This window comes from Anas platyrhynchos, chromosome 1 (genome assembly GCF_047663525.1).
Source record: "Anas platyrhynchos isolate ZD024472 breed Pekin duck chromosome 1, IASCAAS_PekinDuck_T2T, whole genome shotgun sequence".
NCBI lineage: Eukaryota > Metazoa > Chordata > Aves > Anseriformes > Anatidae > Anas > Anas platyrhynchos.
In genome coordinates, this window is record NC_092587.1 from 195,641,939 (window position 1) to 195,654,955 (window position 13,017).

Below are 13,017 nucleotides of genomic sequence, written 5' to 3' on the forward strand. Positions count from 1 at the left end.
GAACCGAGGGCGGAGGCTCCCGGCCAATGGCAGGCCGAGCCCCGCGGGGCACCGCCCCCCGGGCTTCCCGCCCCCCCCCACCCCGGTCCGGGTGCGGGCCCCGCGTCCCCGCCGGGTGAGGCGCGGATGGCGGCGGCGGCGGCGCAGGCGGCCGGGCCGGCTCTGTACGCCTGCACCAAGTGCACGCAGCGCTACCCCTTCGAGGAGCTGTCCCAGGGGCAGCAGCTGTGTAAGGTGAGAAGGCCCGGGGCCACTGGGTGTGTGTGTGTGGGGGGGAGGCCGGGCAGGGGGAGGGCAGGCGGGGAGGGGTTGGGGCTGGGGGGGGAGGCCTAGGGGAGGGGGAGGCCCAAGGGAGGGGGGTCAGGGGGGAGCTGGGAGCTGGGGGAGGCTGAGGCTTGAGGGAGACCGGGATCCAGGGCAGATCAGGACCAGGGAGAGGTTGGGATCCAGGGGAGGGTGGGCAGGGGGAAGCCAGGATTTAGGGGGGGTTGAGGTTAGGGGGAGGCCGGGACTCTGAGAGGTTGAGCAGGGGGAGGGCAGGACCTGGGTGAGGTTGAGACCCAGGGGAGGCTGGGCAGGAGGAGGTTGGTACCCAGGGGAGGCCAGGATCCAGGGGAGGACAGCACCCGGGTGAGGCTGAGACCTGGGGGAGTCCAGCCAGGGAGAGGTTGGGACCCAGGGGAAGCCAGGATCCAGGGCAGACCGGCACCCAGAGAAGGTTGAGACCCAAGGGAGTCTGACCAGGGAGATGTTGGGACTCAGGGGAGGACAGCACCCAGGGGAGGTTCAGACCCAAGGGAATCTGACCAGGGGGAGGTTGGGACCCAGAGGAGGCCAGGAGCCAGGGAAGGACAGCACCCAGGTGAGGTTGAGGTTAGGGGGAGGCTGGGACTCAAGGGAGGTCAAGCAGGAGGAGACCAGGATCCAGGGCAGATCAGGACCAGGGAGAGGCCAGGACTCCAAAGAGGTTGAGCAGGGGGAGGCCAGGATCCTGGGGACAACAGCACCTGGCTGAGGTTGAGACCCAGGGGAGGCCAGGAATCAAGGGAGGTCAGGTGTGTGTCCCAGCAGAAGGAGCTGACCCCGGTGTTTTCTCTCCACCCCTAGGAGTGCCGCATCGCACACCCCGTCGTGAAGTGCACCTACTGCCGCTCCGAGTTCCAGCAGGAGAGGTACTGGGGCTGGGGGGCATTGGGGTGCCTGGTCCTTGCTATCAGCACCCACGGACAGAGCGTGAGTGAGTAACCAGGGGCTGGTTCAATATCTGTATGTTTTTATTTCTAGCAAAACCAACACCATATGCAAGAAGTGTGCCCAGAACGTCAAGCAGTTCGGAACGGTGAGTAGGCTCTCGGTTCTGAACGGTCACGTTAGGTCCAGCCGCCTCGTAGCTCTAAAAGTTCAGGTGAGATCCATCCCTCTCTCAGCTCTAAAAGTTCAGGTTAGGTCCATCCCTCTCACATTTCTAAAAGTTCACCTTAGGCCCTTCCATCTTTCAATTCTAAAAGTTCCTGTTAGATCCATCCATCTCTAAAAGTACACCTTAGGTCCATTTGCCTCCTATAATTAAACAGCTTTCAGAACCAAATAACAAAAGCTTCTGGAAAGGTGATGAAAACTACAGGCAGCTCTTTGTTTCCTTTACGGCTCACAGTTTCTGTTTTTTCAGACTTAAAGGCGTTGTGGTTATGTGTGGTTTAACAGTTATGAATAACTGCAATGGAGTTATTCACAGCAAAAACAATGTTAATTCACTTTACGCATGTAAAGTAGTCCTTTGCATATGCTCATGAATGCACGCTTGACAGCAGGAAGACTATTAGCTGCCTGTGTTCTTAATGAGTGGTAAATGGGAAAATCTAATCATACCACATCGCTCATATTATGTAAGTCTTCAATTTTTAGATGCGCGTTAATCATCTTAAGCTGCTGAGTAGAAAAGATTTACTTTATTCCTGTTACTTTGCATTTTGCCCATCTTGAATTTTCAGCCTGGGTTCCGTTAGAGAAATTAAACTTTTTAATATATGAACGTTGTAGCTGAGTGCCCTGCAGACACTTGTTCAGGGAAGGTATCAGGATAATCTCGTTTGGGAGACAAAAGCCCGTAACTTCTTCATACTTGACATCAAGCACGCTAGATGAAATTCAGCTTAGTGGAGAAACGTAACAGCTGTTGGTATGTAGTCAGGCATTTGGTGAATGTAAATGATGTAAACTGAACAAAGAACATTCTTTGAAAAGCTTAAAATGTAGTGCAATTAAGAACAGGGCAGATCCAGCAATGTTTTATCGGTAGTTCATCAAGAAAAGGGAACTGCAGGGAAGATAATCAGCTATTTCTGACCTATGAAAACTGTCAGGAGTTTTATTTTCTACCACTGTATTACTCTGGCTTACTGTCTAATCAGAAACTTGATTATCTGTCCCAGTGGTGCCTGAAGGGCGTTTTTTGTTGCTTCCTTTTATTTAAGTTTCTTACAGAATCACAGAGATGAAGATACACATCCTGGAGGTGCAGGGCTATCACATCCCTGAGTAGTTCAGTGGAGAGGGATGTGTTCAGAACCTCCAAAGTCTAAAAATAACTTGATTACCCTTCTTTTAAATTTAAGTAATTTGTTTAGTAATGTAGTAAAACAGAGAGATAAATATATAAAAAAAAAGATGGGTATAGCAATCAAAAAGTATTTCTTTCGCTAATTTTGTACGTGAGCTTTCATGGGAAGTGCAGAGTGTTTTTTCATCTTTGAAGGATTATTATTGTTATTACTAAAGACACAAAAGGCAGGAGAAAAGTTTTTTTTTTAAGGCATATCATACGAACCCATAGTAGTTTAGAAGCATCGTGTGATCGGAATGAACTGCGTTAATGCTTTCCGGTTTCTGGAGTGAACTAACCTCAGTTCAACTTACTTCTTTTCCAGCCCAAGCCTTGTCAGTATTGTAATATTATTGCAGCGTTTATTGGCACGAAATGTCAGCGTTGCACCAACTCAGAAAAGAAGTATGGCCCACCTCAAACGTGTGAACAGTGCAAGCAGCAGTGTGCTTTTGATCGGAAAGAAGAGGGAAGAAGGAAGGTAGGCTTTGTTCCAGAGCTGCAGTGGCTTAGGTTGACAAAAGATGTTCCTGCTTCATAAAAGAAAGATGAACAGGAGTGTTCGAGTTCACTAATATTAGATTAAAGATGCCGTGCTTTTCAGTATTTGAATTACATTCATTAACTTGCAATTTTTACATTCACTACAGGGCTATTTTATTTTAAATTAAATCACTCTTTTTTTTAAGTAGGCTTAAGAATGCTCTTGACAGTGGCCGCTGGGAGCAGAGCAGCTGAATAGTTCTTGGTGCTTTGATTTTTTTTTTGTATTTCTCTATTCATTGCCTCTTAGTATGCCCTTAACTTGATTCTGTCACATTGCCTCTTCCCATTTGCCTGCCTTGCCTTAAAATACAGCACCAGAGAGGTAGACTCTTTTTCACCTCTCTGTGTTTTCTTAAATAGTTTTGGTGAGTCCCACTTTCTCATTTCAGAAGGTGCTGAGGAAATGACCTCAAAAGCCTCTTGCCCGAACCCAAGACTAGTGCAGTTTTTACAGAAGAATTTACTTGGTACAAGTGACACGTTGGCTGGACATCTTGATTCTGCTGGAATACCATGGGTTGAGAGAGGTTACATGGTGTCTAAGCTAAAAATGATTTGCCCCTTATAAAAGTTGTTGTCACTTCTGTGATACGGAGTAAATCCAATATTTGCTAAGACTGCCTTCTAGCGTAATTTCCAATGACAAAAATAAAAGGAATAAGCTTCACTTTATTAAAGAATTACACGCGTATGTTGGAGATACAGCAGTGCTGTTTCCTACCAAAGGGATGTCTGGATTTTTCCCAAAGCTATCACACAAATTGAAGCAATTGCAAATAATAACAGTAATACTGAAATGCATCATTTTAGTGCAAGTATACCTGGGGAAGAAAAAAACGTGTATGAATTATTTCCCAACAGGTTGATGGGAAGTTGTTGTGTTGGCTCTGCACCCTGTCCTATAAGCGAGTGCTACAGAAGACAAAAGAACAGAGGAAGAGTCTAGGATCTTCACATTCTAACTCCTCATCTTCATCTCTTACTGAGAAAGACCAGCACCATTCGAAACACCACCACCATCATCACCACCACCATCGTCACAGCAGTAGTCATCATAAGTAAGTATTTCAATAATTAAAGTAGCTTTAGGTATCTCTTCTTATTCTGTGTGCTGTTAGTACTGAGATCAAAGTAAAGGAAATCAGAAATGTGGTTTAAAATATGGCATCAAAAGCAGGAACAGGAGGTCTGTCAAAACATTTGTATTCTCACAATTTGGCTGAAGAGAAGTCAGTCAAATCCAGAAATTCTTGGTGGCTATCAGACTAATTGATTTTACAATAGGTAGCAGGGCTAGGAAAGATACCTGCAGGATGGCTGCAGAAAACCAAGTTACTTCGGGATAAACTTGGATTTCTAAGCAGCAGTTGCTGTGCAATTCCTGCTATGTGGCATGCAGTTACCGTGCATGTATTTGCACCGTAACTTCATTGTGCCTTGTTTGTGCGCACATCCTTGTTAAATGGAGAAGCAGGAAAAGCATGGGATCGCCTTCTATCTGCGAGCAGTTTGCATTTCTTTGCTACTCGTAATCAAATCCTGTTGTAAGAAGCATTTTGTGAGTGGCTGTCCTAGGAAGACAGGAAAATAACGCTGTCAGTTCATTTACTGTCACTGATAACATTTCAAATAGCTATGTCCAATCTCCTGCAACTTTTCTCAGCGTGTCATCTCTGCTGGTGGTCTAAGCAGCATACCAGCTTTAATTTAGATACCCCCCCTATCAAATCATGCCTCCCATGTTTCTTATGCTAGTACAATAGCTGTCATGATTTTTATTTTCATTGACAGGCTTATGGCAGCGTAACTTTAGATCTTCTTTTGTTTTGTATGTAGTGTTGGATAGTGAATACTGCAGCTGCAGTGGTAATGACCCCTGTCATGAAAAGACACGCAGACTTTTTTATTCCTCAAGCTTAACTTTTCCAGTGCTTTTTTGTTTTTAACTGAAACTTGTCTGGCTAAGCATGACATAAAGATAGAAGCAAAATAAGCTGCAATAATACTGAGAATGGGGAGAAGAGAAATGTAAATACTCTCAATTAAAAAAAAATACTTTTTAGGCGCTTGAGGAAGAAAATTATTCTTGTCATACAGACAATTATTGTACTGTTTCTGTTCTCTAATATACTGAAAATTGAGTTACAACAAGTTAAAACATCTAATTTAATGCATGTGACAGGTGTAGTGAGGATTAAATAAAAAAAAGTTAGCTCTTTACTATAATATAGAGCTTCCAATATATTCAAGAGTTATGAAAAAATATGACCTGTATAGAGATACGCTTAATGTTCCTTGCTTAGCAGCTTTTTTTCTGTAGCCTGCCCTGGGTCAGTTGCTTCTGGTCCAATAAATAAGAATCTCTTTCCCTCTCCATTTTAGTTATTGTTGAGGTGAGAGAATAATACAAGAGAGGCATACAAAATCGTTGAACTATTTGATTCAACGCAGTCTAAATTTTATTATTCCTACACCCATGCTGTTCAGTAAAGTTACTTTTGAAATTACTGGAAACGCGTCGTTAGAGTTGAAAAAGTTATTTTCAGGGATCCGAAACTTAACATTGCTTATATGCCACCACATAAGCACCAATTTAGGCAATGTTCATATTACAGTATGGGAATCCCAAGAATGCTGTTTTAGGTCAGCTTGCTGATATCGAGATTAGCAATATGAAGTGCACAAAAATTGGGAAATATCAGAAAAAGCTTTAACTGTCAGTCTTGAAGTCTACCCCTTGCATCTTATGGTAGTGTGAATATATAGCTGAAATAATTTTTTTTTAGCATACTGACATAATAGAGTTGTCATGAGCATGACAGGCAATACAACTGCCCAACTGAAATTTTAAAATTGGTAATGTTTGTAATTTACCAAAAAAAAATAAAAGGAGGGGGTAATTTGTCTCAAGTACAGATACCATTCACACTAGCTTAGAAATAATGGCATGTTTGGTCAGTTACCAAGTACATTTCACATATTTCAGAATCAGCAGTCTGAGTCCAGAACAAGATCAGGGACTGTGGAAACAGAGGTAAATATGATATTATTTGTTAATTTCTTGTTAATTTATCTTGCAATTTTTATTTAAAGGACTTTCTTTTTCTTTCATTTCTGGCTAGTCTCTAGCATTCCAGCTAGGAGCATGAGTTAGTTATTTTACATGTACCAAATGGTGTTGTTAGAGAGTTACATAGTACAAGGCTTTAGGTTTACATTTTGTTTGATTTCAGCCATAAATCCTCTGCAGCTATTCAGAATGAAACTCCAAAGAAAAAACCCAAACTGGAATCCAAGCCATCAAATGGAGATAGGTAAAGTTATGTTTTTGTAAAGCTGAGCCATTTCAACCAAAACAGAGCACTGGCTTATGGCCAGTTTCTTCCTTTTCCTTTTTTTTATGTTTGAAGAATGAGGGAGGTGAAACTGTTGTCCAGCCAAACAGATTATTGGGTGGCATCTGAGTGCTGTCAGTTAACTACATTACTTTATTAGCAGAAAACTGGCACAGCATTCCTTCTTTTAGGCACTTTGGGGCAACATTAAAGGTTAAATAACAAGGCAACAGTTAATAGTGAAAAAGTATTCCCTAATATCACTGTTTTTTTAGATTAGGTGCAGGGTTGAACCCACTGTTTAATGTTAACCTAGTATCTAAATAAGTCTTTTGGGCCTTAAAGTGTGAGACTGAATCTTTATTCTGTCTCTGACCAAACAGTGGGAATGAATGTAAAAGTGGCTGCTTCAGTCAAAAGGTATTTGTCCCCCTCAAAGCTAATACTTAATTATATTTCTGCAGGTGTATGTAATGTGTGCCATTAGTAAGGTAATTTGCCAGTTGCATCCATTTCTGTCAGGTACATACTTTTTTTGCATTAGTCCTTAAGGATATTTGTGGAATTATTAATTTTCAAATATGAACTTTGAAAAAATGAACTGTTTTTTACTATTGATGTTGCAAGTAATTATTGTTTTCTATTTTTAGTAGCTCTATAAATCAATCAGCAGACAGTGGGGGAACTGACAACTTTGTTCTCATAAGTCAGCTGAAAGAAGAAGTAATGTCGCTTAAACGTCTTCTGCAGCAAAGAGATCAGACTATTTTAGAAAAAGATAAAAAGGTAAACTTTTCATCTGCTCAGTGAGAACTTTATCATTTTATTGTCAGTTTCGTAGACTCCTAACAATGTGAAAATAGTGAGATTAAAAAAAAATGCATCTGATTTTTATTTTTCTAGTAACTAATCAGATCTTACCTTTTAAAGGACAAGTATATATATCGTATATATCATATATATTCGTGAAACTATATCTTGAATATGTTTTGGCTCTAAGGCAAAGAGGAATTCACCTTACCTTACTTCAGCCACCTAGAAGATAGCAATCTGGTCCACTGTTACTCAGGCAGCATGTGTCAAGGGTGACAGATAAAATGCCAGACAGTAGGTTTTGTGTTTTAGATATTTTAAATTGAATCACAGCAAAAGTCCCAAATTACCTCTGTAGGCTGATGGACACCCAAGATAAGAGGAGGAATAATAGTAAGCATTTCAAGTTTAGCATAGCTTTTGCTTAGTTCTAAATTTAAGATACTATAGCCATAATTCATGAGATGGTGTACAAATGTACATGTACAATGTATGAAGATTGTTTAGATTTTTAAATACTGTTAGTGTATGTGTAGTGTAGGTTGTCAGATCTTGGTCAGTGACTGGAAAAGAAGCTTGAATTAGATGTCTGGCAGTCAACAGAAGTTAAGCAAAATATATTTAGGCCCAAATGACTACAGTGAAACTCATACAAGAGATTCACCTTTCAAAAAAACTAATGGCTGGCAAGTAAAGAGAAATAACTCTAAATATGTATAATACTTCTTTTAGCCTTTATTAGAGCTTATTTCTTTGCCATCTGTTTAACTGGATGGATTTAAGACACTATCCGTAATGGTGGCTCTAGACTGTCTATTCAGGATTGAGTAAGTTATGAAGTTATATTAATAACTTCGTAAAAAAAATTAATAAATTTTTCACTTTCAGGCTGCAGATCAGTATCTGAACTTCTACACTTCAGTCTGTTCTGTGGAGGGTATTGAACCCTTTTTAGTTAGTATCACTCTTCTAATATACTTGCTAAGTTTTAGAACTGCTTGCTACTCCAAGCCTTTAAATGGTTAATGTGAAAGAGATGAGTAGTCTGTCATGGATGCTCTTTAGGTAGTTTCTTCAAAGGACAAGCATTAAAACCTCTCTCTCTCTTATAAAGTCTACAGAAGGTCACAAGTCAGTTGGATATTCACTTACCTATTTTTAAATTTCATCTACCAGATAATACTAGCAAAGGGTTAAGTAAGGAAATGTCACCTACTTCTGCATAGTAACTTTATTTATGCTGTTCCCATAGGGAGAGCATTTAATAATTTTAATATCCCCACTGTTAAAACTGTTTGTTCAACCTCTGAGATCTTTGAACCTAAAGGCTCCTTGAGGCATGAACTATTCACTTTCAGAATGTCTCTTCAGCTCCTAGGGCAGGGGAGGAAAAGCTGAGCATACAGTAGAACGTTTGCATAGGTGAAAAATTTACAACAAATGAATGCATTGTGGGGGGGTTGTTTCTTTCTTTACTGTGAAATAGTAAATATAAAGATGCTTGCTTAGATAAAAGTCTGCAAATACCAGTCTTGAACCAGATTTGCGGGACATTCTTGTCCTAAGGTTTGTGTAAGGACGGTGCTTGAACAGTTTGGAGTGCTCCAAAAGAAAAGTCTTTCAAATGTATAACTTGGGGCAAAACCAGCAACTCAGTACACCAGCTCTGCAGTACTCTGTAGTACTCATTAGTCAAGATCTCCGCCATGTCACTATCAGTGCTTAATGACTGCTGTACTAGCATTTTTTGGCTTTCTGGATAAAACATGAGACACCCAAGACATTTCCATAGGTCCCTGAGATTTGACCCTCAGGAAGGAGGCACAATTTCCTGGAAGTTCTGGTTGCATACTTTCCTACAAATAATCCATAATCCATAAAGACTGATTAGAAGGCATATTGCAGCAGTCCAGGGAATCTTCACAGAACTTATGTTTTTAGTTGACAGAGCTGAAGGCAGACTTCCAGTACCAGGAGTCCAACTTGAGGACAAAAATGAACAGCATGGAGAAAGCTCACAAGGAAACTGTGGAACAGTTGCAGGTAAGTAGCTGCTTATCGATACCCGAGCAATATTTCAAATGGAATTAGGTATCAGGCTGTTCGCTCACTGCAATGAAATAGTACCGAGTCTGGAATGATCGTTGCTACATTTAAGTTTGTACACATTGTACAGCAAGCAGTTCTGCAGTCAACAATCTCCATGCAAATTAAACTTACTGTAAGAATTGCTTTCTAACCTGAAGAGGTAGAGGCTTACCTCTTGCACCTTCTGAAACGTTTTTTTTTTTTTTTTTGTCTGTCCTCTGATACTTCATCAGTTGTCAGTGTGCTGTTGATCTGATTTTTCAGCTTAGCATAATGCAATCAACAGTGAAATATTTCATGTTAAACTACGTGTCTACTTTGACAGGAAGAAAACCTGAATTAATTGCCTTACAAATCACTGAATGAGCAGATGTTCAGTGCAATACCTCAGACACTGAATTTTGTTATGCAAGAAGTGTGGTTGCCTGTTCTGTTAAACACGAAATATACATATCAAATCTTCGAGTATTCTTAGCATGTACGTTTTGAAAGATAATTTCATAAATGCAATGGGAAATTAGTGCATGACACTACTATGTGAGGCTTTACAGTAATTCATAAAACATCTTTTTTTTTTTTTTTTTTTTATCTGTATTGCAGGCCAAAAACAGAGAACTGCTCAAACAGGTTGCAGCATTGTCAAAGGGTAAAAAGTTTGATAAAAGCGGGAGTATATTAACGTCTCCTTGAGGAACTGGTTATCCGTGGGGTCTACTACTCAGCGTAAATTTGAGTAATTCTGTGAAGCCCTTAAAATCCTGTGTAGTCGAAAAAATATTTTTGCACACCAGATTAGTTGGCATGTTTCCTACACATTTTTATAATTAATATGCAGCTTTTTTTAGTTACTGTTCAGATAAAATACTTCAACTGGCTTGAAGAATGTTTTTTATTTTTTTTATATTGGAAACCTTTTGCCAGCAATAGTATTAAAAAATGGCATAGAGAACATAGCAGTGCTCTCTCTAAAAGGACAACATGCAATAACAAACTAGGTGTACTTTTTACAAAGCAGCAACTGAGTCTTTTAAACTGTACGGATGTCAGCCAAAAGATCATGAATCTGCAGTGACGCTGAACACTGGTTTCTGGCAACTGTTCTTTTACTTTGTATCAAAATACAAATTTAGAATGGAAATCATGGTGCTCAAGTGAAACTGAAAAAAAAAAAGACATATATGTATTTGTAAATACAACTGTAACGGTTATATTCTTAGTTATAACAAGTAATTAGTGTTTTACATTCTTGTGATAGGGATTTACTGAAAGAGTATCTATTGTACAGTAACAGAGGCAGCGTGTTTTTTGTAAGATTTACTGTAGATTTTTCTTGCAAGTGCCTTTCTCCAACTGTTTATTTATAGGAATGTTGGTATTTTGTACATAAGGTTTTTATGTTTTAAAATCATGTTTAATAAATGTTTTATGTAAATATAAATGTGTGTACAGAGGAATCTGAATCAGAGATCAAAGTGGCTAGTGCAGTGCTTGAAGCAGCATCAAGAGCTAGCTAATTCATGGACAGTGAGTATTGGCTTTAGATAACCTTTGTAGCTCGTCTGTGAGGTGTAGAGTTCTGTTAGTGCTGCTCATGCCAAACACATCCTGAACAAAAAAATAAATGTTTTTTGTTTGGTTGTTTTTTTTCGACACTAAAGTTTAGCAGTTTGTTTACATATCTCTCTATTTGGCACCATGCTATAATTTTAAGTCCATGGCAGGCATTGTACCCCCAATGTAACATTTTTAATTAGTGATATACACTCAAATTTAAACATATATTCCCCACTGTCTGATTTAATTACTTAGTTTTAAATTACGGTTGCTCTTCTTAATGAACTGCAAGGTTCTTATCCCCTGGTAAAGACAGACAACGTGAAAAGAGTAGCCAGAACTAATGATCTTGAAATGGAGAGTGGGTATGTTGTCAGAGGGAGGGTGTTTTAACGTTTTTGGGTAGATTTTGATTCTAAATTACATCAGTTTAGTTTTAACTCTGCTCCTAATGGACATCAGTCATGTTTAGAAATTTCTATTAACCATAACCTAGTGTATACCCCAAGGTCTCTGTTCAGGGAGGTGAGTTACAACTCAGCGTAAAGTGAAGTAGACTTACATGAGTAAAAGGTTTAGTTCAGCTCTGGGTACTGACTGGTAGCTCAGTAAGTTTAACTGTAGAGTAAGCTATGCGCCTTTTAATAAAAGAACTGAAATCTAAAGTTACTTGGCTGTCCACCTATGAACTCAACTGTGAACGCCTTTTCAGTAGTTCAAACAAGTTCCAGCAGTGACAGGCTAGCGAATGATTTGAAAAATCATGCTAGCTTGTTTCGTATGGTTTACGTGTATTTTTATACACTACAGTCAACTTCGTATGTTTATAAATTCTCCTTCTTTAAAATTTCTAAACTAGGCTAGAGAAAGCTGCTATCCTTTTGGGATGCTAGTCTTTTTTGGGTTTTAATATACAAATGTATGACTTTCGTTAATTCAGAGTAGTATTTTGATACTATTTTTTTCCACGTGAATGGCAACCCGCGTTTGGTGAAATTGGTTTTAAAACATGAAACTGCATAGCAAATTGAAATATTTAAATTAGAATAACTTCTTGATACCTGTTCAAGCTGCAGTAAGGACACTTTAAAGGAACAAACTGAAATTCTGTGTAAGAAGTAATTGATTTTATAATCCCAGACAAAAACAAAAACTTTTAGGGGCTTCACAGTATTTGGTTCTAATTAAATACCTGCTCTTTTTGTTCCGTAACCTCATTTTTAAACTTGAATTTTTTAAAGTTCTAAACTAGCCAGCTGAATTCCGATCTTGAAAATGGTGTCCTGGAGCTGTAGGTTATTGACCTAATAAACTGATGTTCTTTAAACGTGGATCTGCAAGGAGGTTGTTGTAACGTATTGTGCTTTTTAGCCTGTTTCCAGATGTTGATTAGCGTTGACCAGTAATGGCCATTTTGGCTCAAGTTATTTATGTATTTTAAGCCTGTGAATATTGCGGCCCCCTTTTAGCTAGGATGTCTAAATACGCGTTCTGCAGTGAGGCTCTTCAGCTGTCCACTTGTATAGACTATTGAAATACTGTACTGGCACACATCTGACTGTTGACATTTTGTACCTTTTCTAAATCCGATGTTTCACAATAAAATCTTGTCAAAACATTAATCTCTCCTTCTAAAATCATTCATAAATTCGTATTTCATGTTAGTCCTTCACGGTATGTCAATAATTAAGACTGTGGCACAAAAAAAAGACAGAATTTAACATTTGCATTTGATACTTAGGGAAGATTATGCACCTTGAGCTGTTTACAAATTATTACAAATTAGAATTTCAAATTAATTTCTTAAGAAAAATTCTGTTTTTCTACAGCGGGTTCATAATATGTAGAAACCTGTTGTTGAGAAGAAAGAAAAAAATTCAGTGTAGGAAAAAAAAAAGCTTTAACAGACATCCAGTGAAATTGTGATTCCAGTGAAATAGTGATTTAATAGTCTTTATCAAGCTTTTTATGCGCTTCAAATGAGGAGGGAAGATAAGCATCAGCACTTGTATTTAGAAGTACCTGAACTGTTGGTCAGTTACCTACAAGATTGTTCTTCCTACATATGTTGTGTATAGG

General features: G+C 39.4%; 1 protein-coding gene across 2 annotated transcripts; it reads left to right on the forward strand.

Moving 5' to 3' along the window:
* The first annotated feature begins 58 nt into the window (after window positions 1-58).
* Window positions 59-12,560, forward strand: FAM76B (family with sequence similarity 76 member B). Of its 2 annotated transcripts, none has more exons than XM_027467674.3 (10): window positions 59-234; window positions 1,108-1,172; window positions 1,285-1,339; window positions 2,928-3,083; window positions 4,010-4,206; window positions 6,135-6,182; window positions 6,382-6,462; window positions 7,134-7,269; window positions 9,238-9,339; window positions 9,985-12,560. In XM_027467674.3, the coding sequence occupies exons 1-10, from the start codon at window positions 127-129 to the stop codon at window positions 10,072-10,074; spliced, it is 1,038 nt and encodes a 345-aa protein (XP_027323475.1). In that variant the 5' UTR covers window positions 59-126; the 3' UTR covers window positions 10,075-12,560. The 2 variants fall into 2 exon arrangements, with proteins under 2 accessions (XP_027323475.1, XP_027323483.1); XM_027467682.3 differs by having other exon boundaries at window positions 7,137-7,269.
* The last annotated feature ends 457 nt before the right edge of the window (window positions 12,561-13,017 follow it).

Bases quoted from the DNA above. Each gene is read 5' to 3' on its own strand.
- FAM76B (XM_027467674.3), top strand. From the start codon at position 127: ATGGCGGCGGCGGCGGCGCAGGCGGCCGGGCCGGCTCTGTACGCCTGC. The intron at 6,183-6,381 runs GTAAATATGATA...GTTTGATTTCAG, and splicing joins CAGGGACTGTGGAAACAGAG to CCATAAATCCTCTGCAGCTA. The intron at 9,340-9,984 runs GTAAGTAGCTGC...TCTGTATTGCAG, and splicing joins AAACTGTGGAACAGTTGCAG to GCCAAAAACAGAGAACTGCT.